Below are 27,550 nucleotides of genomic sequence, written 5' to 3'. Positions count from 1 at the left end.
TTTTCACGTGCGAACAACTGCTCCAACGGCATAAAAGAAAGGGTTTTTAGCATCGAATCGTTACTGGCGATGAAAAGTGGGTTCATTACGACAATCCTATACGTCGGGCAACGTATGGATACCCCGGTCTTGCATCAACATCGACGGCAGCGCGGAATTTTTACAGCTAGAAGGCTAGAATGTTATGGTTATGTCTATTTGATGGGACCAGCTGGGTGTAGTGTACTATGAGCTGCTAAAACCGAATAAAACCATTACGGGTACCTCTACCGACGACAATTGATGCGTTTGAGCCATGCACTGAAGGAAAAACGACCACAATACGAGCAAAGACACGATAAAGTTATTTTGCAGCACGATAATGTTCGGTCGCATGTCGCGAAACCGGTCAAAACATACTTGGAAACGCTGAAATGGGAGGTCCTTTCCCACCTGCCGTATTCTCCGTCCGATTACTACCTTTTTCGTTCGATGCAACATGACCTGGTTGACCAGTACTTCTCCAATTTTGATGAACTCAAAAATTGGAACGATTCGTGGTTAGACAACAATTATTTCCGCAAAGGGATCCGTGAATTGCCAAAAAGATGGGAAAAAATTGTGACTAGCGATGGGCAATACTTTGAATATTAAATTTGTAGCCATTTTTGCAGAGTAAAGAATTATTTTCTGAAAAAAACGAAGAAACTTACCGGTACTCCCATTACATTTGTCTCAAATTCCGAACACTGTTTAAATATCAATTTTCATGAAGATTTCTGCATAAAAAGTCATTTGTTTGTCTTCGTTTCCTTATAGACATGTTTTCTCTTTCAACTATTTTGTACATTTCCTACTTATTTTTCAGTGGTTTGTATGTAGGGGTAGTGGGGGCAAATCAGTCATGAGGGGCAAAGTGTTCACCTGCTTGTTTCGAATGTCAAAATATAAATTAAAACAGAAATTTCTCTCTCGATGGCCATTAGGCCGTAGTTCTGTTCGCATGGTATCTAAGGAATTTTTCGTGAAATTTAAGTCATTCAATCTGATATATTGGATGAATCATTAGTTTGGACGTCTGTTCACATATTCTAGGAGAGGTGAACAAATATTTTGTTCAAACTCAGAGATTGATTAGCATAAAGGGTACACATCAAATTGCATCACGGAAAAAACGCTGTAGAAATTTAATTTTTAGGAATTATATCTTCAGCTTTCGCTTATAATCAGATAAGAGTGTATAGATCACGTTGGCCATGCTTCACTGTCAATTTTTCGTAAATTTGGAAAAATGTCGTCGAACGAAAAAGAGCGTCGTGAATTAATCCTGCGCACTCATTTCGAGAATCCGGAGTTGTCACATCGGGACATCGGTAAGATGCTGGGAATCGTCCAATCCACGGTCAGCAGAGTACTAAAACGATACTTCGAGAACCTAACCATCGACCGGAAGGTGAAGAACGGCAAAAATGGATGCTCCGTCAGTGAAAAAGATCACAAGCGCGTAGTTAAGCAGTTTAGACGTGATCCGAGAAGTTCGGTCCGGGATGTCGCCAATGAGTCGAATTGGTCAAGTTCATTCGTCCAGCGGACCAAGCAGCGGGAGGGCCTGCGTACATACAAGGTTCAGAAGGCTCCTAACCGCGACGAAAGGCAGAACATGGTGGGGAAGACGCGAGCCCGGAAGCTGTACACCGAAATGCTGACGAAGCCGCATTGCCTGGTAATGGACGACGAAACCTACGTCAAAGCGGACTTTCGTCAGCTGCCGGGCCTGTTGTTCTTCTCCGCAGAGAACAAATTCAGCGTTCCGGAGGAGATTCGCAAGCAGAAACTATCCAAGTTTGCCAAAAAGTACATGGTGTGGCAAGCGATCTGCTCTTGCGGAAAGCGGAGCACCCCCTTCGTGATGACCGGCACGGTAAACGGGCAGGTTTACCTTAAGGAGTGCCTACAGAAGCGCTTACTACCACTATTGAAGCAGCACGATGGCCCGACCATCTTCTGGCCGGATCTCGCTTCGTGCCACTATTCAAAGGACGTGTTGGAGTGGTACGAAGCCAACGGGGTCACCTTCGTGCCAAAGGAAATGAACCCGCCCAACGCGCCGGAGCTTCGCCCAATAGAGAAATATTGGGCGATTATGAAGCAGGCCCTCCGGAAGAACCCAAAAGTTGTCAAATCGGAGGCAGACTTCAAGAGAAAATGGATTTCTGTTCAAAAAAAAACTACAACCTGACGTTGTACAGAACCTTATGGACGGGGTAAAGAGAAAGGTGCGAGCGTACGGGCTTGGGCTCGAAGTATGAATAAAAAGAAAATGCCAAAAGTTGTTTAATAGTTTTTATTTTACTGTCTAAAATTTTCAAAAGGACCCTGGATAAATATGCCACTCCAACTAAACCAAGCCTCATTATGCGGAACGTTATGTGTTTCTTACTAGGTTTTTGTATATATGAGAAAATTTTAATTGAGACTCTAGGTGAATAGACCAAGCTTATTTCATACATGTACCCACAATATCAAATATGATTTGAACAAATTTGGACGGAAAAAAACGCGTAAATCTATGCCATTTAGCTGGACCAGTGACCATTTTACCTCCAAGAAAAACAAAGTTCGATTTTTCACCTTTTTTTAATGATGAAATGTGTATTATTTTGAATTCTCATAGTAAAAGCCGTTTGCTATCTTGAATAACAATGAGTTGAACTATAATATTCTTAGAGAAACGGGAATTGAAGAGGTATGTGGACGCTGGAAATGGGTATATTCCTTAGTGTGACCACTATGCCTCCACAAGACCATTCTCAAAAAAACGCAACAGACAAAAATGATCAGCAAAAAATCAGTTTATGTCGGAAATTTTGAAACTCTCAGGGAATGAATAAACACATATTAGTTATGTTTTTGCAAAATTGGTTTATTCAACCCCTCTCCTAGACTAAATGCACGCACCTGGACTTAACGTTACCCATAAACATCTGACAACACTTGCGCCATCTTTCTCACACACTTTCATCCACTCTTTCTTCAAATTCTTATCTTGTTCGCAGACATCCCCTGTTTGCCGGAGCTTGCCCTTCATAGTCACACTTCTTGCTACGCAAGAAGCATTAATAGCGCACGAAATATCAAAATTTTAAACGAAACAAAGTTTTCGTCTATTGCGACTGCAAGGGATCTAATATTTAAGGTAACCGAAATAAGGATTTTTTTAGAACCACGTAGATAATCGTCCGATAATTTGGTAAATTCTTCAAGAATTTTGTGAAAACTCTGCATATGGAATATAGATAGCCTTTTCGGAAGTTTGTGTGTAGTTAATGAACAACCCTAAACATTCAGTACCTTAGACAACACTGTTCCTGTTATTTCTACTAGATTAAACTGTTTGAAAATAGTATCGCTCCGTCTACCCCGCGGGTGGCCCTTTTTACCACGCCAGCAAAATAAGAAGTGTTTTTTATCATTTCAAAAATTAAGGATAAAAACACCGAAAAAGTTATACAATCACCAGTTACACATATTTTAGTAGTAAATTATTATATACTCAACGATATGTAGTACAACAAATAGGGGAGATCCTAAAGGATGTTTAACTGAAAATTGGAAGAGGGACGGTCTTACCCCGTCTTCCCCTACGTGTTTTTGATATTTTTTTAGAATTTTAGGGCTTTGTGCAGTACAATTTTTTGATTATTCGAAATTTTGAAATTTTCAAACAAGGCTTCGAGACACGGTACTGCTTTGGCATCTGTTCGTATGTATTTTTATACGTAATACGCCTTTCATTAAGGGTCAGAAAACTGGTCACGTTTTATGAAATAAAGTTAACGTTAATAACTATTTTTGACGCGAACGGAATTTGACCATGTATGTACCAAATAATTTGGATATTCTCCAAGATTTGTTTGATATGCTATACATTACAATCCCCGGGCATGTAAATGGTTTAAATAGATGAAAACTAGAGGCATTTCCATTTTCCCACAGATTTGTTCTGCTCATTCGTGTGCTTATCTACCCGTGTCGTCAATAACGAGCAACTAATCGACCAGCAACGAAAGAGAGTATTTGCTAGAGTATAAATATTGGATCTCTGCTGAAGAAAATTTCCAGTCTCGTTCTTTACTCGACGCAATGAATATCGTGGGTGCGTAGGGTGGCGGTCCGCCCCGCTCATGGGTGTCACCCTTAGAGGGATGACACCTATGATCATGACAAGTATATTATATTGAAAAAAAAACATGATTTTGAATTAGGATAACTGGTTCTTACTTATTGTATCATCTAACAAAACAAGTCATCATGAAAATGTCCATGTTATAGAATCTTACCTGTTTTTTAAACGGTTTTATTGAAAGGGCTTCACTAGTAGAACACAGTTATTTATGAAAAATGCAAATCCAAGATGGACGTCTCTAAAAAATGGCGGACTGTATATTTTCTCAAACCCTCATCAATATGGGTATCAAATGAAAGGGCTCGACTAGTAGAATACGGTTAGTTATGAAAAATTCAAATCCAAGATGACTGCCATTACAAAATGGCGGACTATATATTTTCTCAAAACCTCATTAATATGGGTATCAAATGAAAGGGCTTTACTAGTAGAATACGGTTATTTGTGAAAGATTCAAATCCAAAATGGCTGCCACTACCAAATGGCGGACTTCATGTTATCTCAAAACCCCGTTAATATGGGCATTAAGTGAAAGGGCTTGAATAGTATATCACAGTAGATCACGAAAAATCCAAATCTAAGATGGCCGCAATCACAAAATAGCAAATTACTTTATTAAACGGTTTTATTTAGCTTGAACTGTTTGTATGTATGTATGTTTGTATGTCTGTAGGGTTGTCCCACATCAATATAAATTTAACCAATAGGAACTGACCGAATTTATAAAACACCTTTATCTCTGCTGTCATTTTATAACTGCTTATCTTGAAAAATCCAAATTGGCCGCCGCTACAAAATAGCTGATTCCATATCCATATCATATTCCATGTGTATCTAACGAACGAACTTGACTTGGAGAACACATTATTTATTTTCTGCAATCCACTCGGTATCAGATGAAGTTATTTGACTGATATAATACAGTACAATGGTTTTATTGTGGAGAAATATTCTAATGAAGCAGATAATGTACTAAAACTAGAAAATAAAATAAGTAAAAAAACTTTTAAGTTAAACGGTTTATTTGTGATTAAACATAATAATGTACTAAACGCTAGAAAATAATTAGACAAGTAGCAGTTAGCAGTTATTCGTTTATTCATTTCGTCAAACAAATGTAGACTACACACTTATACACTAATGTTACAATGTTCTCTTAGGTTAAATATTATTTTTGCGGTACATGTTTCTTTTTAGCTGTTTTTTATTCATAGTTGTATCAATTATTTCGCAGTGCTGATTGTATATACGCATCATGCGATTGATAGGGGTGTTATTTGCATAATTTGTTCTGGATGTTTTGGTTAGAAACAAATTTCGCGTTCTTAGTTGACGCTCAGGTACAAAGAAATTTAGTTTTTCTAGTAATTCAGCTGACTGTACTCGTTGCGAAATTAGGTCATTAACAAAAGAAAGCATTGCAAATTCACGGCGTTCTTTTAGTGTTTGGATGTTTATGAGCATGCAACGTGCTTCATATGAAGGAAGTGGAAATGAGGTCCAGTTGAGTTTACGAAGTGCAAATAGAAGAAACTGTTTCTGGACTGACTCAATGCGTTCTCCATGTACGACCATATACGGGTTCCAAACGATGTTACAGTATTCCAGAATAGGCCTTACATATGTAATATAAAAAAGCTTTATTGTGTATGGGTCCTGGAAGTTATGTGAGAAGCGTTTGACAAAACTTAACACACTATTCGCCTTATTTATTACAGAATTGTAGTGTTCTATGAATGTGAGTTTACAGTCCAGGACGACGCCTAGATCTCTAACTATTTCACATTTTTCTACATTTTGATTTCCAAGACATATTACAATATTTGGTACATGTTTTTTCTGCTAAATGTTATAGAGTTGCACTTTTTCACATTCAGTGTTAGTAGATTTTTATCACACCAAGTATGGAATACATGTATTTCGTTTCGAAATGCTACGATGTCGTTTTCATTTCCAATTTCCGCGAAAAGCTTCATGTCGTCGGCATACACAAGTACATTGATACGCTTGAGAACGAAGGAGATGTCATTAACGTACAGAATGAAAATAAGAGGACCAAGATGAGAGCCTTGTGGGACTCCTGATGTGACTTTTACTGGATTTGAAAGAGAATTTTGAAAATGAACAATTTGTTCACGGTTTGTTAGATAAGAATTGAGCCAGTTTAGGAGTCTTTGTTCCATTCCTATTTTCTGCAATTTGAAGAGTAGTAATGGAATGTCGATGCGGTCAAATGCTTTACTGAAGTCAGTGTAAAGAGTTTCTACGTGTTTGCCATTTTCCATTGCATTCAAAATAAAAGTCACAAAAGCCAACAGATTAGTTGCAGTTGAACGGCCTTTTAAGAAGCCATGTTGCATACACGTAATTCTATTCTTTACTTGTTGGAAGACTTTTTCGTTGACTATTGCTTCGAATAGTTTAGGAATGCAAGAGATAATGGCAATTCCACGATAATTACGTACGTCAGATTTAGCGCCTGATTTAAAGATAGGTACCAAAAAAAGATTGTTTCCATTTTTCTGGGAATATTCCAGTTTGTAGTGACATATTGAAAATGCAATGTAAGGGAAGAGTGAGTTCCTCAGCCAGGTTCTTTAGGAATATAGGTGCTATTCCGTCAGGTCCTGGTCCTTTTGTTCCGTCTAATTTTTTTAGTGCATGGCATATTTCCTGTTGTGAAAGATAGTTCACCGATATGTCATTTGGATAATCCGGTAAAAATGAAAAGTAGTTCCGATCGCGATTTTCTTCGGAAAATGTGGTATATACTTCCTGAAAGAAATTTGCAAAGAGATTACAAATTTCGTTCGAAGAATTCCTCACATCCTCATCGAGATGCATCTGCGATGGGAAGTTATTGCTTTCGAGCTTAGACTTTACGTAATTAAAGAATTTCTTCGGCCATGATTTGACTTCAGTTTCGACCTTTCTATTGTATTCTTCGTGTGCACTTTTAATTGCAAAATTTAATTCTTGGGAAATATTATGATATTCAAACAAATTTTGATGACTTTTGTCTATTTTGTATTTTTTATGTGCTTTTTGTTTTTTATTCTTTAGATTTCTTATTTGAACGTTAAACCAAATAGGATATTTGCTGGTTGAATTTCTTCGTCTTCTTTTCTTCGGCACAAATTCTGATATTATGTTATTCAGAATTTCGTGAAGAATATGTACAGTTAAGTTGACATCTCGTTCGCTGTTTAGTAAAGTTTGCCATTCTATGGCTTGTAGGCTATATTTGATTGCTTCAAAGTTCGTCTTGTTATATTCCGGTACTTCTTCATACTCCCAGTCGATGGGAAATTGTCTATTATGTATAAAGATTGAGTATTCAATTGCTGTGTGAAATTTTTCATTTTTCCAAAGAGGAGTCATGGACTCATTCACACAAAAGTCGTCGGTGATGTTAGTGAATAATAGGTCTAGATAATATTTTTGGAAATTTTTTACATGATTTATTTGGTTAAGACCGAGATGTGCAATTTCGTCAAATATATATTGTAGGGTTTCATTTTCCCCGACGACTGGGAGTAGAATGCATTCATTATCATTATCAGGAATGAAGTCTACTTTATTTTGATTGAAGTCGCCATAGATATGCAATTTCACTTCTGGTTCTAGTGTTTCTGCAATTCGATTTGCCGTCTGAAAAAATAATTCATACGACTTTTTATTTGCATGTTCGGGTGGGAAATACACAGAAGCAAATATGTGTACTTCGCCAGCTATAAATAATTTTGCCCATACATGCTCAAATTCTTTATGTTTTTCGGTTATAAGTTCCTCAGAAGTGAAATTTGCATTAATGGCAATGAGGACCCCTCCTCCAGACTTCTTCTGAGATAACGATAAGTTGCGGTCGTGCCGGAATACGTTAAAATTATTTCCAAAAACTTCTTCGCTTCTTACGCTTTCGTCCCAGCTAGTTTCAGTTGCAAGAATTACATTGAAAGAAGCGGGTAAAAGATTTTGATGAATTTCCTTCATTTTTGCTGGGCTTTTCATGCGATTGAAGTTTTGACAGTATATCAAAATTTCAGTCGCATTCTGTTGAGAAGGCGGAGAAGTTTTTGAAAGACTAATTCTACTTACTTTACTGTTTTGATTTTTTCGACTACTATTTCCCTCTAAGGGGCGCGTCAACGTCGTTGAAAATTTAGCGGACTGTAGAACTTTGTAGATGCTTCCCTAGCATGTTGTAGCCGTTGCGTGTGTTCACTGGACAGGAATGCTCGGTGTGATGTGAGGTCTACCAAGGCGTCAATGCGTGAAACTCCCAGCTCTTCGTGTACTTCCAGGAAAATTTCACGCAAAAGGTTTGTGTCTGTTGGTAGACCTTCAGCTGCGAGCATTACTGATGCACTAGTTCTTGTAATTCCACGAATACAAACAGCCGTTGTTTGGTCGTGGTGGAAGGACAGATACGCCCTCACTGTGTCCATTATTTTCGAGTCCCGTAGGCGTGCCTTCAAAAAGCGTCTGTCGCCAGCAGCAGATTGCTCCGTAATTCTTATTATAGGAGGTCGCATTGGGTCCAGAAGAGGAGAGCCTTCTCCAGGTGCTGAATTCGATTCCACAAGTGTTAGCGGAGTGGAATTTGCGTTTGACGTTGATTGGGTGCTGTTGTAATGTGGCTGATTTTCTGCTCGGTACGGGTTGATTGTTTCGCCCTTCCTGAAATTGATGTATTTCGGGACCGAGAGGCCAGCAATTGGATGGTCGGTATTTGATGGTGGGCCAGCAAACTGCACTTTTGCTGAGGCCAGCAGTTCCTTATCCGATTTATCGGCGCGTCTGTGTTGATTTCCTCACTCCTTATCCTTATTATCACTCCTCTCCTTCATTAGTCTAGGGCATTGATAAAACTAAAATAAAATCGTGGCGCACGTTGGATTTTCATTATCTACATTAGCGATTTCATCATATGTCCCACGATTTTATTTTAGTCTTATCAATGCCCTAGACTAATGAAGGAGAGGAGTGATAACTGCTAACTGCTACTAGCCTAAATATTTTCTAGCTTTTAGTACATTATTATGTTTAATCAAAATTATACCGTTTAACTTAAAAAGTTTTTTTTACTTATTTTATTGTCCATTATTTCGTCATACTACATATTTCATTTAAGGTGTAAGTTTCTGTACTGGGGTAAAGTCTCGAAAACGAGAGGGTTACATTCGGAGTACAAGGTTTCGAGCGTTGATATCTCTCTACCGGATGAACGAAATGGTATTGAAATAACATTATTCGAAAGATAAATTGTCTACGAGATATGTTTTTTACTTGTTGGCCTTTTTTTTTTTTTTTTTTATTAAATCGTTTATTTTTACAGGCTCAGTTACATAAGTTTAAAGGAGCCAAACTCCTATTTGTATAGTTACAAGTATATATAAACATTTTTTATTAATTCTAATGTTAATGAAGTAGAGAACCGATTACTCGCGGCTTGCTCGAGTTTAGAAGGGTGACATTTTGTTTCAGGAAAAGGATGGGATATAAAGATATGTTGACAATGTTCACACTCACATTCGCACTCACATTCATCATACTCAATTCTTAAGCCTATCTTATATCTAACATGTATTTACATTTCACCTTATTCTATTGTTAGTAAGAAGGAATTTGATTTCTCGCGAAGGGAAAGGAAAAGGAGAATATAAGGATATAAGGACAATCACACACGAAGATTGATAGCTTTTAGGAAGACATATATTTGGGACATGTAATCAAGGTCTAAACCAGCTAACACATCTCTCACCGGCACATTGGGCTGCCTTCCTCTAGCCCGAAGAGAGTTTTCTAAATTCGATCTGGCAACAAGATACTCCTCGCACGACCAAACAACGTGTTCGATGTCGTGGTAACCTTGGCCACAAGCACAGATATTGCCATCGGCAAGATTAAAACGAAAGAGTAGCGCGTCTAACGAACAGTGATTGGACATGAGTCGAGAGAAGGTGCGAATAAAGTCCCGACTTAAGTCCAGACTTTTGAACCATGGTTTGAGGCTAACCTTAGGGATAATCGAGTGAAACCACCGGCCCAATTCATCTTCGTTCCATTTACGTTGCCAGTTAGCGATGGTATTTTTACGGACTAAAGAATAAAATTCATTGAAAGCGATTTGACGCTGATAAATATCGCCTTCAATTGCACCTACCTTTGCCAATGAGTCAGCCCTCTCGTTACCCGGAATTGAGCAATGTGAAGGGACCCAGACAAAGGTAATGACATAACAGCGTCTGGATAAAGCACTCAAAATTTCTCGTATTCTCTCAAGGAAGTACGGCGAGTGCTTTTCCGGCCTCACTGAACGGATAGCTTCGACAGAGCTAAGACTATCCGTTACAATGTAATAGTGTTCAACAGGTCGTGAGGCGACGCTGTCCAGCGCCCAATGTATTGCTGCCAATTCAGCAATATACACAGAGCAAGGATTCTGAAGACTGTGGGAGGTGCTAAAAATTTCGTTGAACACTCCAAATCCTGTGGACTCATTCATAGAGGAACCATCAGTAAAGTACATATTATCACAATTGACACGCCCATACTTTGCATTGAAGATCGTAGGAATGATCCCCGATCGATGATAATCTGGAATTCCATGGATTTTCTCCTTCATGAACAGATCGAAATGTACAGAGGAATTGATGTAGTCAGGAAAACAAACACGGTTGGGAGTATACGAAGAAGGATCAACCTGCATGGAGATGAATTCATGATATGAGCTCATGAATCCTGAATGAAAATTTAGCTCGATAAGCTGCTCAAAATTTCCGATCACCAATGGGTTCATAACCTTACACCGGATGAGGAACCGAAGAGATAATAAATTGAAGCGATCTTTTAGTGGGAGTACGCCTGCCAAAACCTCGAGACTCATGGTATGCGTTGAGGGCATACATCCCAACGCAATACGGAGACAAAGATACTGAATTCGCTCGAGTTTAATTAAGTGTGTTTTGGCAGCTGATTGAAAACAGAAACTGCCATACTCCATCACTGAGAGAATAGTTGTTCGATACAACATTATAAGATCTTCGGGATGGGCTCCCCACCAGGTGCCGGTAATTGTACGGAGAAAGTTTATTCTTTGTTGGCATTTTTTACTCAGATACCTAATATGGGCCCCCCAAGTACATTTGGAGTCGAACCAGACCCCAAGATACTTGAATGACATAGCATGAGTGATCGGTTTACCCAAAAGTTGAAGCTTTGGTTTTGCAGGTCTATGCTTCCTAGAAAAAACCACCATCTCTGTTTTCTCCGTGGAGAATTCGATCCCTAGCCCAATGGCCCAGGTTGAAAAATTGTTCAAAGTATCTTGTAAGGGTCCTTGCAGGTCGGATTCGTTTGATCCTACGACAGACACCACTCCGTCATCTGCAAGTTGTCTTAGGCTGCAATTTTGTGTAAGACAATTGTCGATGTCGCTTACATAGAAGTTGTACAAAAGGGGGCTTAAACATGAGCCCTGGGGGAGGCCCATGTAGGAGACCCGATTTACTGTCGAATCCCCGTGAGAAAAATTCAACTGTTTCTCACAAAGCAAGTTATATAACATATTATTCAACAGAGGCGGCAGACCCCGAGAGTGTAATTTGTCTGACAAAACCTCTATTGAAACAGAATCAAAGGCCCCCTTTATGTCCAAGAATACTGAAGCCATTTGTTTTTTTTCGGCGTAAGCCATTTGAATTTCTGAAGAAAGCAACGCAAGACAATCATTCGTCCCCTTGCCCTTGCGGAACCCATATTGTGTATCTGAGAGTAAGCCATTCGTTTCAACCCAATGATCAAGGCGAAACAAGATCATTTTCTCCAACAATTTCCGTATACAAGACAGCATTGCTATTGGGCGGTACGAATTGAAGTCGGACGCGGGTTTTCCGGGTTTTTGAATAGCTATAATTCGCACTTGTCTCCAATCATCTGGAACAATATTATGCTCCAGAAACCGATTGAATAAATTCAACAAGCGATGTTTCGCCACATCAGGGAGGTTTTTTAACAAGTTGAACTTAATTCTATCCGTTCCTGGAGCAGAATTGTTACATGAAAGGAGAGCAAGAGAGAATTCTACCATCGAAAACTCAGAATCAAGATCGCACCTATCTTGTGGTATATCTCGAACAATTTTCTGCACGGGAGCGGAATCGGGACAAACCTTCCGTGCAAAATTAAAAATCCATCGATGTGAATATTCTTCGCTTTCATTCGTTGAAGAGCGATTTCTCATGTTTCGAGCCACTTTCCATAATTTTTTCATTGACGTTTCTCGTGACAAACCTCCCACGAAATTTCGCCAATAAGCACGTTTTTTCCCTTTGATCAAGTTTTTGAATTGATTTTCAAGGTCCAAATACGTTTGAAAATTCTCAATGGTTCCACGTTTCCGAAAAGCTTTAAATGCGTTCGATTTATCCGGATAAAGCTTGGAACATTGGCTATCCCACCATGGATTGGGAGGCCTTTGACGAAAAGTGGAGCCTGGGATGGGTTTCGTTTGAGCGCGAACCGCGCTGTCATAGATCAAACGAGAAATGAAGTTATACTCCTCCAATGGAGGCAAACCATCTCTGGAATTGATGGCTAGAGCAATCGCGTCCGCATATTTTTTCCAGTCAATGTGTCTTGTGAGGTCGTATGCCATGTTTATTGATTCAGAAGAATTCAACCCATTGGTGATAGAAATTTTGATTGGCAAGTGATCACTACCGTTGGGATCCTGGATTACATTCCACTTGCAATCTAACGATAGTGAATTCGAGCAAAGCGAGAGGTCAAGAGCACTTGGGTTAGCAGGAGGTTTAGGTACACGTGTTGTTTCCCCAGTGTTCAAAACGGTCATATTGAAGCTGTTACAAAGGTCATATATCAACAATGAACGATTGTCGTCGTACTGTTCCCCCCAGGCAGTTCCGTGAGAGTTGAAGTCTCCCAAGATCAATCGTGGCTCAGGAAGGAGTGAGCACATGTCAACAAGTTGATTGCGGCTAACCGCAGCTCTCGGAGGCCAATACAAGCTGACAATACAGAGGTCTTTGCCTCTGATGTTTGCATGACAAGCAACAGCTTCGATCCCTCCAATAGGTGGAAGGTCAATTCGAAAAAATGAGTGGCACTTATTGATACCCAATAGCACCCCTCCGTATCTGTCATCACGGTCCAAGCGTATGATATTAAAATTGTGGAAAGAGAGATCATCTCGCGAAGAAAGCCAAGTTTCGGACAGAGCAAAAACATCACAATTGAACTTATGAATTAAAAATTTGAATGTATCCAATTTAGGGATAAGACTACGACAATTCCACTGTAAAACAGTGATATCTCCGACCTCTCTATTTAAATTAGACATCAAGAGAGATAATCATTGCAAGGAGGGGCCATGTTTGCATCAATTGTTGCAAAATTGTCTTTAATACTGGAAGCATTGAAATGACAATGGTTCTGATGGAGTCGGAAACATTAAAACACTTGAAGATTTGGTCCAAAAGGTCAGACAACTTTATAAATCCCGATTGGGAAGTTGAACTGGACGGAAAAACAGGGACAGTTGGGGTTTTTGATGTCCCCTCGAGTGCTGGGCCATTCGAAGGTGAATTATTCCCACGGAAACCAGGAGGAACCTGATTTTGCTTGTCCGCTGCACTCGATTTTTTAGGCATGCTAACAGGGGGTATCACCGGAGGGGCTTGTCCTTGAACTTTGGGAGTGGTCACATTTTTGCGCCGGGGATTCCCTTGGAAAATGAACGGTGTGCCCCCGTTAGCTGTGTCCGCTTCTATTTCGTCAACGGGCAACGTGGCGAAGACATTTTGTGTGTTGATTGGTTGTTGTTGTTGGGCCAGTGGAGAAGCGCCCTTTAAAATATCCGCAAAAGTGCGTTTCGAGCGTTCCTTCAAAGAGCGCTTCTGTTTCTCCCAGCGACTCTTGTAAGTTTCACAAACTGAGAGCTCGTGTGGGGATCCCCCGCAATATGGACATTTATGCTCAGTCGCACTGCAGGATTTCCCCTCATGTTGCTCTCCGCAAGTGGCACAGCGCTCCTTGTTGGCACAATAATCTGAAGTGTGACCAACTGACTTGCATTTGTTGCAAGTCATGGGCTTTGGCACGAAGAGTCGCACAGGTAGTCTCAATTTGTCCACCATAACGTAGTCAGGGAGGGCGGCACCAGCAAAGGTGACTCGAAACGAGTCTGACGGCGTGAATTTAGTTTTTCCCTCTTCTTGGGATACTTTTCCTAGTTGGCGGCTGTCCAAAATTTTAACACCCACCAACGGGAGTCTTTTAAATTTACCAACTCCTTCTTTTATCATTTCGCACGTCAGACCAGTTTCAGTTACCACCCCCGAGATTTCTACGTCATGGGAGGGCACGTAGACGCGATACTCTAGGGAGAATCTCTCGTCGATCACAATTGCATTCGCGTGTTTCCGATCACTCACGACAACACGCAGTTTGTTCGGTCTAACCTTAGAGATTTCGACCACGGAGGAATATAATCTTGCCAGATCTTTCGAAACCTGAATGACATTAATTGCCTTTCCTTTTGGTTTAGGCCGGAAAAAAACAACCCATGGACCAGCTCCAAGTGCATCGTCTGGATAGACCTTGACACGAGGAGAGGAAACAACTGAGGGGGAGGACGAGGTCGATTGTTGAACGGGAGCGGTATCAGTAGGACTGGGAGGCAAGTTCGGAAGTAGAGCGGAAGCGGGAGCGGGAGATTGAGGGGGCGAAGAGGAAAAGTTTGCCAATTTTCTTGAGGGGGGCTTGTTAAGGTAGATTACCTCTTTCTCTGAAGAGACATCTTCTGAGGGGGGAACACGTTTAAGCGACTTCCCAGCCCCCGTTGTAGCTAGTGAGGAGGAAACAGTAGTTTCAATCTCCATGTCAACTTGACCTTCTGCCATTACGGCAGATATAAAATAATATAATTCTTATTTTTTTTGTATTTCTAAACCTAATATATATTATACCTAAATCGCACACCAATGCGAATGAAATGAAGCGGTGTCTCAATCGAACCGCGTGGCAATCGCTCGGCACAGATGCAACGGTATATCGCACCACAATACGATGATGGAATCGATGACGATGCTAAAGCACACACAGCGATGATACGGCACACGCACCGCGTCCGCCGTGGAGGACTTCTTCCTCACGCTGGTAGTGATTGCTGCTCTCCTCACTCGCGCAATAAAGAGAACCCCGTTAGGGCGAAATAACTTCACCAGCCACGAACTGATAACGGTATAATCTCCACTTTATAATAGACGCGAACAAATTTGCGACCGATGTCTTCGGACTGCGCGAGCTGAATGTACTTGTTGGCCTTGAAACTACTTGTTTCAATAGCTCTGCTTCGAAAGCAAACTATTTAAATCATTATGCATAGCGATAGCTTCTTGATATTTAATTTCAATCTCGATTGGAAAATATCCGAAGTTATGAACAAGCGACTTGAATGAAATAACAGCGTAGTCCTACGTCAACAATGATTTTTTTGCGTGTTACAATCATGATATCTGTTTCTCCTTTTATTTCTCAGCTACAAATTAGTGATATATTACAAATTTATTACGTGAAAAGCACATCAATTAGCAGATAAAATCTGTTTGCACTGGAGCAAAGATACCAATCAAATGTTTGAAAAAGCTGGAAAAATTGGAGAAAAAAACTGGAAAAATTGATTTTTTAATTTTTTTTTTGCTCAATTTTGTTTATATTTGCCATCAAACTTAGTAAATACAATGACAGTGTCAGTAATTACATATTAACGCCACCGGAGCGTAATTTTCATAATGAACTAATTTTTTGTAATGAAAATAATTCTAATGGGGACATGCTTTAAAAAAAAAACTGGCAATATCCAGGAAATACTGTAAGGTTGGCAACTCTGCACTGGAGTCGCTGTTTACGCGGTTGATATGTGTCGCGTAAAAAAATCCGCGTGAAGAAAACCCACGTAAATTCCGAAATCCGTGTAAATTCCGATATCCGTGTAAAGATAAACCGCATAAAACAGCCGAGAGAGAAAAACCGCGCAAAACACGATTTTATTGTACACCTATCCCCCTATTCACACGGTACCCGTTTTACACGATTTCGCTTTTACACGGTTTATGAAATAACAAATTTTGAAAAACTTGAAAAATGTATATATGTAGTTCATATGTAAGCAAGTAGAATAGGGTCATAGTTTTGACTACGCGTGCGATTTTATGTTCCAGAACTGGCAAGTTATCAATTTACTATCATTTTCGGAGTCTTGATGTGTAATTTGTGTTAACTTTTCAAGCTCTTAGAATGCCAAGAATATCGATAAAAATGAAAACTAAAGGAAAGTTATATCTTCGGCTGGAAATTTCTTCAATCAATTTAAGGATAAATAAAGCAATACAAATCTACACAGCTGTTAATCGAATAATTTATCACTAAGTCTGCCCGAATTCGTCGACTGTTGAACCAGAATCGTATCAGGAATGCTCAAGTGATAGGGATGAGTTTATACTAATCAGAATAAAAATACTTGTAGTTCCTAAAAGTGGTGATAACGAATAAACTTATTGCAATTTAATTTCTTAAAGAATTCTTTGTTGATTTGTATCCAGAATCTATAGTGAATTTCATAAGTACATTTTTATAATTGTTTCACTTAAATAAATGATCGAATTGAGTATATATTGAGAGTTTATTTCGTTTTGCACGGTTTTACATAGCAAATTCGAAAATTTCATTCTACACGGTTTTATCTTGAACCTATCTTCAGTGTAAATCAAGGGATAGGTGTATTTTTTTGTACCGCGCAACACTGTTAAAATTTGGAATAAAACCACACATATCTAGAAAAAACGTAGAAACACATTTAAATACGAACTAGAGTGGTAGTGAATCTCTAAATCCCTAAAAAAATCAATATTTCAAGAATTTTTTGAGTACAGGTCGGACTTGATTATATACTAACTCGATTATATCTGATTCGATTATATACAATTTTAGACTCGGTTTCCTCACAGTTAAAGAATATAATATATGACTTATTTCAAGCGAAAATGAAATATTTCAACGTTAAAGTGAAAGTTAATTGGCTATTATGATTACAGTGAAGTAAAAATCGAAGATTTGGTAGATTCTAGTTGAAAGTTCACTAGGAATTTTATGTTGCAGCGAAATGCGAAAAGATAGAAGTTGGGTGCGAAAGAACGAATTGTAGAGCGGTTAGAAAGCGGAAGTTTCATAAATGTGTCCTGTATAAAATTTTCTCATGTTTTTAAGTTATGATTTTTTAAAGTTAATCGATCATCAAATTTTTCCTCTTTTTTCCAAAAACATACTTTTTTTTTAATTCATGGATTTGAACTACTAAACCAATATATAAAATTGAAGCCAATGTTGCCCTTTTAACCTCGAGTAAACCGCGAGTATTCGGTCGAATCCTACTAAACATAGAAATTAGTTGAAACTTTGTATAAACAAACCTTGAATTAGCGGCTCCGCAAAGCTTATGCGATTGAGCCTTACAAATAAATGAACTGGATAAAAAAAAATTGAAGCCAATGAGTTAGTCTTCTTTGAATAAATATTACACTTGCGATTTTGTTTTCGTGATTATTGATTGTATTTGCTTTTTAATTAGTTTACATGGTTTCGGGACAAAGTGAGTTATAGTTTTTATATATTTTCTTAAAGCTAAGATCTTTTCTTTATAACATATTAAAAATCAGAGAAATTTTTTCATTTTTGGGTTTTGATTTTTCAAAGTTAACATGTTTTCAGTCTTCGTTCAATATACTTATGCGACTGGAATCAATTTTTTTCAATGCATTTTTTTTTTGAAAGTTCACTGGCTTCAATTTGATATGTCGATTATCTGAATCAGTCAAGTAGATCATAAGTTATGAAATCATAACCCAACAACGATGAAGAACACCTCTCTGATGTTTGGATATGTTATGAAAAAGAATAAAAGATAGCGCCCTTGGTCCCGAGACCATGTAAACTATAAAAAATAAATACAATCTATAATTACGAAAGCGAAATCCAATTTTAATGTAATTTAGTATAATTAAAATAATTTAGCTTCAATTTGATTTTAACATTAATATTAATATCATCTGAATCGGTTCAGTTGCTAAAAAGTTATATATTTTTGAAACAGGATCAGACATGCTTCAACAACGAATCGGTATGATGTACAACATGATGTACAAATTCTGCTTCATTATGGAAGTAGAATTTAAGAGGCTTAACTTTGTATTATATTGTAAAAATAATAAAAATATTATGTAAATAGTATAGTTTAAGCGTGTGTAGTGTTTTTTCTCCGGAGCAAGGAGTCCTTCAAATCGCCACAATTGAGTTAAGTAAATTTTCCTTGTGATTGTAAGTTCCCCGCTGCATTACTGCAACGAAGGCAACGTTTGGTAGCGTTTGGTTCATAAGATTCAGGACATTCACAGGCGATCACACTAAATTAGTGTTTTTGTTGCCTATTTTTATATAATACAAGCAAATAAGAAAAAAATGAGAGAGACAGGAACATTTTTTTTCTACTTTCCAAGTCATCAGTGGTTCTTTACCATTATTGAGGAAGCAGGTGAAATCGCAATATTAAGAAATCGAAAAAAACATGTGACTTAATTTCCATTTATGAGGTATATTAAATAAACAATTTGTTCACTTACCATGCGAAATTATTACAATATCCCAATGTCTACAGAGGCCATACGAAGAGACAAGCTCACCTGAAATGACAAAAGAATGATACAAAAATATTATTGTTGAGAAAGATTGAAAAAAACGAAAATTTTGTATATGATTCCGGAGAAACAGGTGCCAACCAATAAATGTACGAACAGATCGTGCAAACGAAGTAGATAGTTAGTACCGATGAAGGAATAAACGTATTCTGTACTGTTGTATGCATTAATCATATGAGTGGAGGGGAGTTTTTATTCTAGGATGATAGGAGCAGAAAAAATGTCACCGTACGACACAAAATGTCGCGTAGTGACATCTTTGCTTTGACACTACTGAGAATTCGATAGGTAACACCTTTCCTGTGATCCTTGGTTCGCTTTAGGACTTCTGAATATGTGAATAAAAGGTACATCTAACTTGACCTCCGTAGTTTTTTTTAATTACTCTCGTGAACCACACTAACTGATAGAAAACATAGTAAAAGAATCTTGCTATGAAATTCAATGCTGGAGTCGCAAAAAACACTATTTTAGGTACTTCACGGCCTTTACAATGCAGGAGGCCGGTTCAGAGCCACCCTTTCCTAAAACTGATATTAATAACAGATAACGTCGTTCATCGTGCTCCCTTGGCCGAGTGGTTAGCGTCATAACTAACATGCCGGGTGTTCGGGTTCGATTCCCGTTCTGGTCGGGGGAATTTTTTGTCAAAGAAATTTCCTTCGACTTGCACTGTGATCACGCGTATTTTAGAGCTTGCCACTCAAAATGCATTCAGGGCGTGTTATTTGGCATAGAAATCTCAACTAAGTACTAATAAAAATGACGCAAGTAATACTACGTTGAGACGGCGAAGTTCCTCTAGGAACGTTAGTGCCATTGAAGAAGAAGAAGAACGTCGTTCATCTTCTTCTTAAACTTTATCTGAGATTTTGTTTGATGGTGCATACCTTTATGGAATGCGTTAATCATTCTTCTCACCGAGGGAACCGGTTGTTATTTGAGTACCGTCACACTAATCTGAGTCGATCTTTCGTATTTTTGCTGGGTGAAGAATTTGAACCTGAAACATCTCAAATAGCACCCGTGTACGTTCACCCTTAATCAGGGGATTAATTAAATGGAAATTAGTTTTCCGTCTTAAATTAGGTGATACAGCTTCCTTTCATCGCATGTGTAAGAATACACGCACGACTTTGCTCTCGGTTCTATGAGGCGAATGTTATGACTAGAAGCTAGCTTCGCGTTGTTTTGTGGCCAAAGGTATGAAGAGTTTTATTTCTTTTTCAATTTATAAATTTTCAAATGATTGTTTGAAAATGAAAATAATCAGCTGTGCCTGCCAAACATTTGCTTCTATCGAAAACATGAAACCTCTATCTACAACTTGAAGCTTCACATATTTGTTGCACATGTTTTCTGTTTGATCATTTACTGATTTTTTACTACCCAGTGGTGTTGCGAAAGAACATTATTTTTTAATACCCCATAAACCAAACCCCCGAAGTCTGCCCACCTACACTTCGGTGCCAAGTGCGCTGTCACTCATAATTGCATAGAAAATTATGAATGCACAGGTGGTTACTCTGGCTAACATCACTTTTTCCAGTCATTCGCCAGATCACACACGCAGCGATGATTTATGGTGTCCCGTCGCTGGAGATATTTTCATCATGACATTGCTCTCCAGTCAAATTCTGCTATTGGATGGAAAATGGTTTTTCACTCTCTGCCATGCAAGCCTTCGTCTAATCAAAAGCGAAAATTTGTTTCGAAGCCAACTGAGCCATTTATGCGATTCGAGTTCTGCTCAAATGGATCTGGCTTCTATGCATAAATCCATTTTTCCTGAGCAATCAACAGTTCATCTGATTGGGTGGTATATCTAGTGAATGTAGCTTTCAAAAACACAAACAAGTGTGGATTGAAATCTGATTTTTTTCCAAATTTTGCCGTGCAAATGTCGAATAAAAAGACTTCTGATCTGGCCTCTGAGCTCTCACACCAACTAACATAAATCATAGTGAAATTGTCGTGCTATAGAATTCAATGTCAAAGTAACATAAAGAGTGATATTTTATGTAATTCTTTTTTCGAACTTTTATGTCATTTGGTTGTGATGTTCGATCTGTGTACTGTGTTACTTTTTGTCGTTTTACGATTGTTAGTCGACGATTTGTTTGGCAATTTTAGTATCAATTTTACCGTTTCGCGATCCTCCTCAACGCACCTGTGAAGTTTTGCATGTTCGTTGCGTAAAAGTACGCGCAATTGCGAGAAGAATTTAGATTGTTTAGATTGATCGGTGATTGTGTATCAATATCAAGACAATCATCTCAGACCTAATTGTTTCACACTCAAGCTTCATTCGCATTTCGAGAATTCGACCAGACGTAACACCTGAAGCGGTATCGGCTATGGTAAAAGTAATGCCTGTCGCTTCTCGCCACTACACACTTCACTCGGAATTTGGTGATACCGAAATGGTCCAAAGTAGTGAAAATGCAGCGACTGAAATCACCTCACCCTACATACCGTCAAATAGTCGGTCATTGCCCGTCGTTACGGCACGTGAGCCGTTCTCAGTATATTACTAGAACGTTAGAGGTTTGCGTACAAAAATTGCTCGGCTGCGTATAGTGCTGTCAAGCTGTGACTACGAGGTAATCGTTTTCACTGAAACATGGCTTAAGGATGATATCGAAAGCTGTGAAATATCGTCGGATTATGATCTATTCCGCTGTGATCGCAACGAACGGTCCAGCCATTATTCGCGGGGTGGTGGAGTACTGATAGCCTGATACTGATTGAATGGAAGAATCTAATGAACACGAATACTGTAGACCAGATGCTATCTGTTTTTTACGAATTTCTTTTCGATGTTATCAGTCGCATTGTACCGTAAAAAAGACAAGTATCTGGTTCCATCTTCAACAATGCTTGGTGGACACCCGAGCTTCGCAAACTTCGAAATAATCTCCGTAAAATGCGCAACCAATATTTCCAGACAAAAAATTATAAGAGGTTGTGTCCAAGACACGATCGCATTGTTGACGTAGAACTACGCTGTTATTTTATTCAAGTCGCTTGTTTATAACTTCGGATATTATTTTATAATGCTGTGAAATTTTAGAAATAACTGTTTAGTATAATGGTTTGATCGCCCTGAAATGGTATTTTAAATTGTAGAATCAGTTGTTGATAATTCATTGATGATTCATTATCGCCCTCGCAGAACAATACCCTAGTCCTATCGTATGTCACAATTTGTTTCATGTCAATGCTTTGAAAATTTACCTCGAACGCTATTCCGGTGGCCTTTTTCGCAATTGACATAGACTCGGCTGCAGTCGATTATATACTTGTTGCACCAGTACCATTATTCCACATCTTATAACTACATCCATATATATTTGGCACCGTATGGAAACAACAACAACAAGAACAGAATATTCGCAAGTATCAAATATCATTCTACCTGTTATTTAGTATTGCCTCAGTGGAATCGCACCTCTAGGAATCGTTCGTACAACGTAAATCAAGCGCCAAACAAGCGTTTGTTATAGCATGCATATTTACAGAGCCATACATTGGTGGCTCAAAGCTACTAGAAATATAAACACTTCTCATCATTTTGCGCTATTCTCAAAAAACGCTTCTGTTAATATTGGCTGGCCTCGAAAAAAGTTGCATTACTTTCTCATGCTCAAGATAAGCGCAGCTGTCATCCTTAATGGAGAAAGTTTTGCTACTAGCGAGCGAAACCAAATCACATATAAAATTCCAGAACGACATTTACTTTCATGGTGACTAAATAAACGAAATAATCTCTTTCTGTTAACCTCAACAACTTCGAAAAGAGTAGCATTGCTGAATATTTGCCTCAGCAGAGATTCATTACTAATACCCTAGCGCAAATATTTCCCTCCCACTATCTCCCCTCCTTGTTTATATTTATCATTACGCCTGCATAATTTGCACCACCAATGCACACGGGCACAGATACAAATGGGGTTTCAGCGTAGCGAAGATGTACTATTTTTACGTACGGGCTATGAAGCACGCACGCACGTACGCACACAAATATCCATATATCGATGGCTTGAAGCATTCAAATATACACACACTTATCTCCGTTTTGCGCTCTTCTCAACAGCCTTTTCTGTTAATATTGTCTATCTAGATTACCTGTAGCTGTTTTAGCTTAGCTGTTAGCCTTGGTGGAAAGAGTTTCGCCACCGCCATGCGAAACCAAATCACAGGCATAATTCCAGAACAATTATTTCCTTGGTAAGCCGACGATAGCCTAACTTGATAATTCCCCACACAATTGTGTAGCTCAAAACATTAATGCAATGGCATCAGTTTGATGCAATGATTGCAATGCAATGCGAGTGAGTAACTTGGTCGCGTCCACCCCAATTGCTTTAAGAAAGGCACTCGATCCCTTGCCATCCAGCTCACCCAGCAACGGTTTTGTCCAGTCGGTGTCCTTACGAAGAATGAACGTTTGCTTCAGCGAGATCCACTGTTTATAGGCGCTGTAGGCAAATATTCCCCTTTCGTTCTTCTTCTTTTCCTTTGTTCACGGAGATTGTGATCCCCGATAATCGTTCGATTAATCGATTAATCGAATACTTCCTACAGAAATCGATTATTGATCAAACGAATACTGCACAACTAATAATCGAAGCGAACGAATAATTTACGTCGATTATTCGATCCAAACTCAGAGAGAAAAAACGTACGGCCGCTGCAGTTTTATCCTGAAAACAAATCATTATCTTTGACGCTTCCCTAAGTTCGTAAACAAAACTCAATGCCGTCAACGTGAATTGAGCTTCGTTTATGACTTTAGGGGTGAGTAAAAGATAATAGTTTATTTTCAGGCGGAATGAACACTTTTTTGATTCCATATGGCTTTCTAGCAAATGAAAAATATTAATCTAACTAATTATTTCTCTAAGTGTGCCGATTAATCGATTATTTGGGCCGAATCACCGTATCGAATAACAAACTGCTGAAAACTATTCGATTAACTGATGAACGATTAATTTCAAAAATCGGGGATCACTACACGGAGACTTTAAATCTTACGATTTCCACTTCGTTGCTCGTTATTGACAGCTCTGTTTGGGAAATCACACAAGTGAACAGAACAAATGTATGGGTAAATGGGATTGCTTCCAATTTTCATCAATTTAAACCATATACAGACAATGGGTAGTAATGTATAGCATATCAAACAAATCTTAGAGAATTTCCGATTCGATTGGTATGTAAATCGTGACAATCCGTTCACAGCAAAAACAGTTATTAACGTTAACTTTATTTCATAAAAACGTGACCAGTTTTCTGATTTGGCACCCTTGATGTAAGACGTAGTTCTACGTCAAAAATCAATCTGATAGAACCAGACTTCGCGATTTTGAGTCAGAGTACAAAACTGTTCTTCTTGCAAGTCACGACAACTATTTGAACAAAATTCAGGTCACAGTCAAAAAGGATCCTTCTCGGTTCTGGAATTTCGTCAAACAGAGGAAAGATATACACAGTATCCCTGCCACGCTGAAGTTCGGTGAAATCACTTCACACTCGAATGTGGAGGCAGCGAATATTTTTGCAACATTCTTCGAAAGCGTATTCAGCAAAGCATCGCCTGTTCGACGACAGAATTGCTATGACCATATCAAGACATTCAACATTAATCTGCCATGTATGCCGTTTAATCTGGATGATGTTAGGAAAGCTCTCGAAGACGTCGACTCTACTAAAGAACCTGGAACAAATGATCTACCTCCTGTGTTTTGGAAAAACTGTGCCGCTTCGCTTGCGATACCTGTAGCTGCAGTTTTCAATCGCTCCATAGAAGACGGAGTATTCCCACTCGCGTGGAAAATGGCATGTATAGTTCCGATCTTCAAATCCGGAAATTCCAATTGTGTTTCCAATTATCGTGGTGTATCCATTCTCTGCTGTCTCGGTAAAGTGTTTGAGAAGCTGGTTCACGCAGTATTGTATAGAGTGACTGCACCGATCATCACTGACAGCCAGCACGGATTCATGAAACGGCGTTCAACAACAACAAACCTTATGTGCTATGTGTCAGCAATATCACGTTCTTTTGAATCAAAGCGACAAATGGATTCAGTTTATGTTGACTTCGCGAAAGCATTCGATACAGTACCGCACATCATTCAAAAAATGAATCACATTGGTTTTCCCTCATGAATTACCAAATGGATATACTCGTACTTATCGGATCGTAAAGCTTTCGTTATTGTTAATTCCGTGCGCTCTAGAATATTCACCATTCCATCTGGTGTGCCACAAGGAAGTGTTCTCGGCCCGCTTCTGTTTATTATTTATGTTAACGACCTATGTGAGCTACTTCCCACATCCAAGCTTTTATTCGCCGATGATCTCAAACTTTACAGTGAGATTGCATCATTCATTGACTGCATCTAACTTCAAGATGATATTAATTGTTTGCTAATCTGGTGCAATGATAACGGTATGCGTGTGAATAGTAAAAAGTGTAAAGCCATATCCAACAGTCGCTGCAATAATGTCATTCGCCACCAATACCACATGGGGCTGGAGCCCATAGAACGCGCAAACTCGATCTGTGATCTAGGAGTAATGATCGACTCTAAACTGAAGTTCAATGAGCACATAGTAATTACAACCGCTAAAGCATACGCTGTTCTCGGTTTCATTCGTCGCCATGCTTCTGGATTTTCTGATGTGTATTGCTTAAAAAAGTTATACTGCGCGCTAGTTCGGAGTATCATGGAATATGCTGCAACGGTTTGGTCCCCATTCCTAGTTACACGAATCGTTGCGTTGGAGCGAATCCAGAGAAGTTTCATGCGGTTTGCTTTGCGACAGCTCCCTTAGAATGATCCGATAAATCTTCCGAGTTATGCTGATCGTTGCAAACTGATTGACTTGGAAACACTATCAGCCAGGCGTACCAAACTACAAAGAATATTTATTTATAATATAATAAGGGGCTGTCCACATACCACGTGGACAACTTTAGGGGGGGGTAGGGGGTATCAGAATGTCCATGCTTGTCCACGGAGAGGGGGGAGGGGGTATAGACTATGTCCACGTGGACACGAAGAATAAATATTTTTTCAAATATAATCACCGATACACTCGAAATTAAATAAAAATCGTTCCGTATTAAAGAATTTCAAAACTCCGCCCAACCTGAGTATTCCATAATTATCAATAAACTGATTGAGATGAGAGTCAGATATTTATTGAGAGTGCTCCATATATATTTACTAAATCATTGGACTTCTTCACTAAAATCCATATTCTGAAAATAGCTCACGTAAACTGTGAACAACCGGGCTATTTCCTATGATCCTATGACTTTTATAGTTACGGGCTATACATAGACGTTCATAACCTTACTTTTCTTGAAAAGTAACAATTTTTCAAAGTATTGGAATTTTTCAATTTCTAGGATATATTTACATTTACGAAAGATGATTTATGCACCACTAGTTGACATAATTTCCTATGATCCTCTTATCTCTCCACGCTAATGATCTTTTGTTTACACCGAGTACCGTTATCTATTATCCATAGAAAACTGCGTTTTATTGCATGATCAAATTCACTAGACATATTCGTACAAAAGTAGTGTAAAGTATTGCATGCGGTTGGATAAAGTATTTAGTATGATTCCTCGCTATGGTTGCTGAAAACAGACATACGACCGCAAAAGGTTAATAAATTGCAGAATGGTCGATAAGGATTTGAAAAATAATAAAATATTTTGATACGCTTTCAATACCCTAATTTTCCGAACTATGGCGGAAAAGGTTTCGTATTGCGCTACAGACTAAAGGTGAATCGGAAATTCAGAGTGATGATGAATCGGCATTTGCTGTGATCGATCATATTCCGGAGAGGGCAAAGATCTGCACTCAATAAAAAAAAATAAAGGACCAGAATGCAACATCGAAAATGTTGAGTGGGTTTTGGAACGCTGTTACTGTCATAAAACGATGCTTTTGTCAAAGCAATAACTGGGTCTTGTATAGAACATTTCAAAACTGTCCATCGATTTGCTGTGCGATCGATCAGATGGAATAAGTACACTTCTGAAATAAAGCTGTGAACTTAAATTAACATTATTGTATCTATGTATTCTATGTGATATCAACACATTTTTTAGAAAAAACCTGAACTAACATTGTATTTGAAAATAATTTTAAATCCATTTTATTTTATTCGATTGGCGTTTGAAATCACAATTAGTAAAGTTCCAGATCAATCTTCGAAGTTGTGTAGTTTATATTCAGATGCGGATTGTTCCTCACCTGGTCAACTGTACATTACTAGTTTCCGTGTTGGGAAACTAAATAGCCTGCACATCTTCGCTGATAATGGAAAAACAAAAAAAAAGTTTACTCACAAGTATTTTAAAATTAAATGGAACATGTGCTTTGTTATGCTACCCATTTCTCTACCGTAAAACAACAATGAGCCACAGCAAAGCTGGTACAGCAGGGTACAGCTAGTAAAACCAGAAATAAAATAAACTTAAATGGAATTTAAGCGCGATTCAGACATTTCCTTAGTTATTTTAATTAAAAAGTCACAGAAGGTTGTGTCCGAGACACGATCGCATAGTTGACGTAGGATTACG

The 27,550-nt window shown here is 38.6% G+C and overlaps 1 protein-coding gene across 27 annotated transcripts in view; it reads right to left on the bottom strand.

The window, feature by feature from the left end:
* Positions 1–27,550, bottom strand: part of LOC129769323 (glutamate-gated chloride channel) — a 445,802-nt gene that overhangs the window by 350,831 nt on the left and 67,421 nt on the right. For all 27 annotated transcript variants that reach the window (XM_055771497.1, XM_055771499.1, XM_055771512.1 and 24 more), the window contains exon 3: positions 18,865–18,924. Coding sequence is in view for 1 of the 27 variants with exons in the window: in XM_055771502.1 (XP_055627477.1) it covers positions 18,865–18,867 (3 nt within the window). In the remaining 26 variants the exon portion in view is untranslated. The remainder of the gene's footprint in view (positions 1–18,864; positions 18,925–27,550) is intronic.

This window comes from Toxorhynchites rutilus, chromosome 2 (genome assembly GCF_029784135.1).
Source record: "Toxorhynchites rutilus septentrionalis strain SRP chromosome 2, ASM2978413v1, whole genome shotgun sequence".
Lineage (NCBI taxonomy): Eukaryota > Metazoa > Arthropoda > Insecta > Diptera > Culicidae > Toxorhynchites > Toxorhynchites rutilus.
Note: the sequence above shows the minus strand (reverse complement) of the source record. Positions and strands in the feature narration are given on the sequence as shown.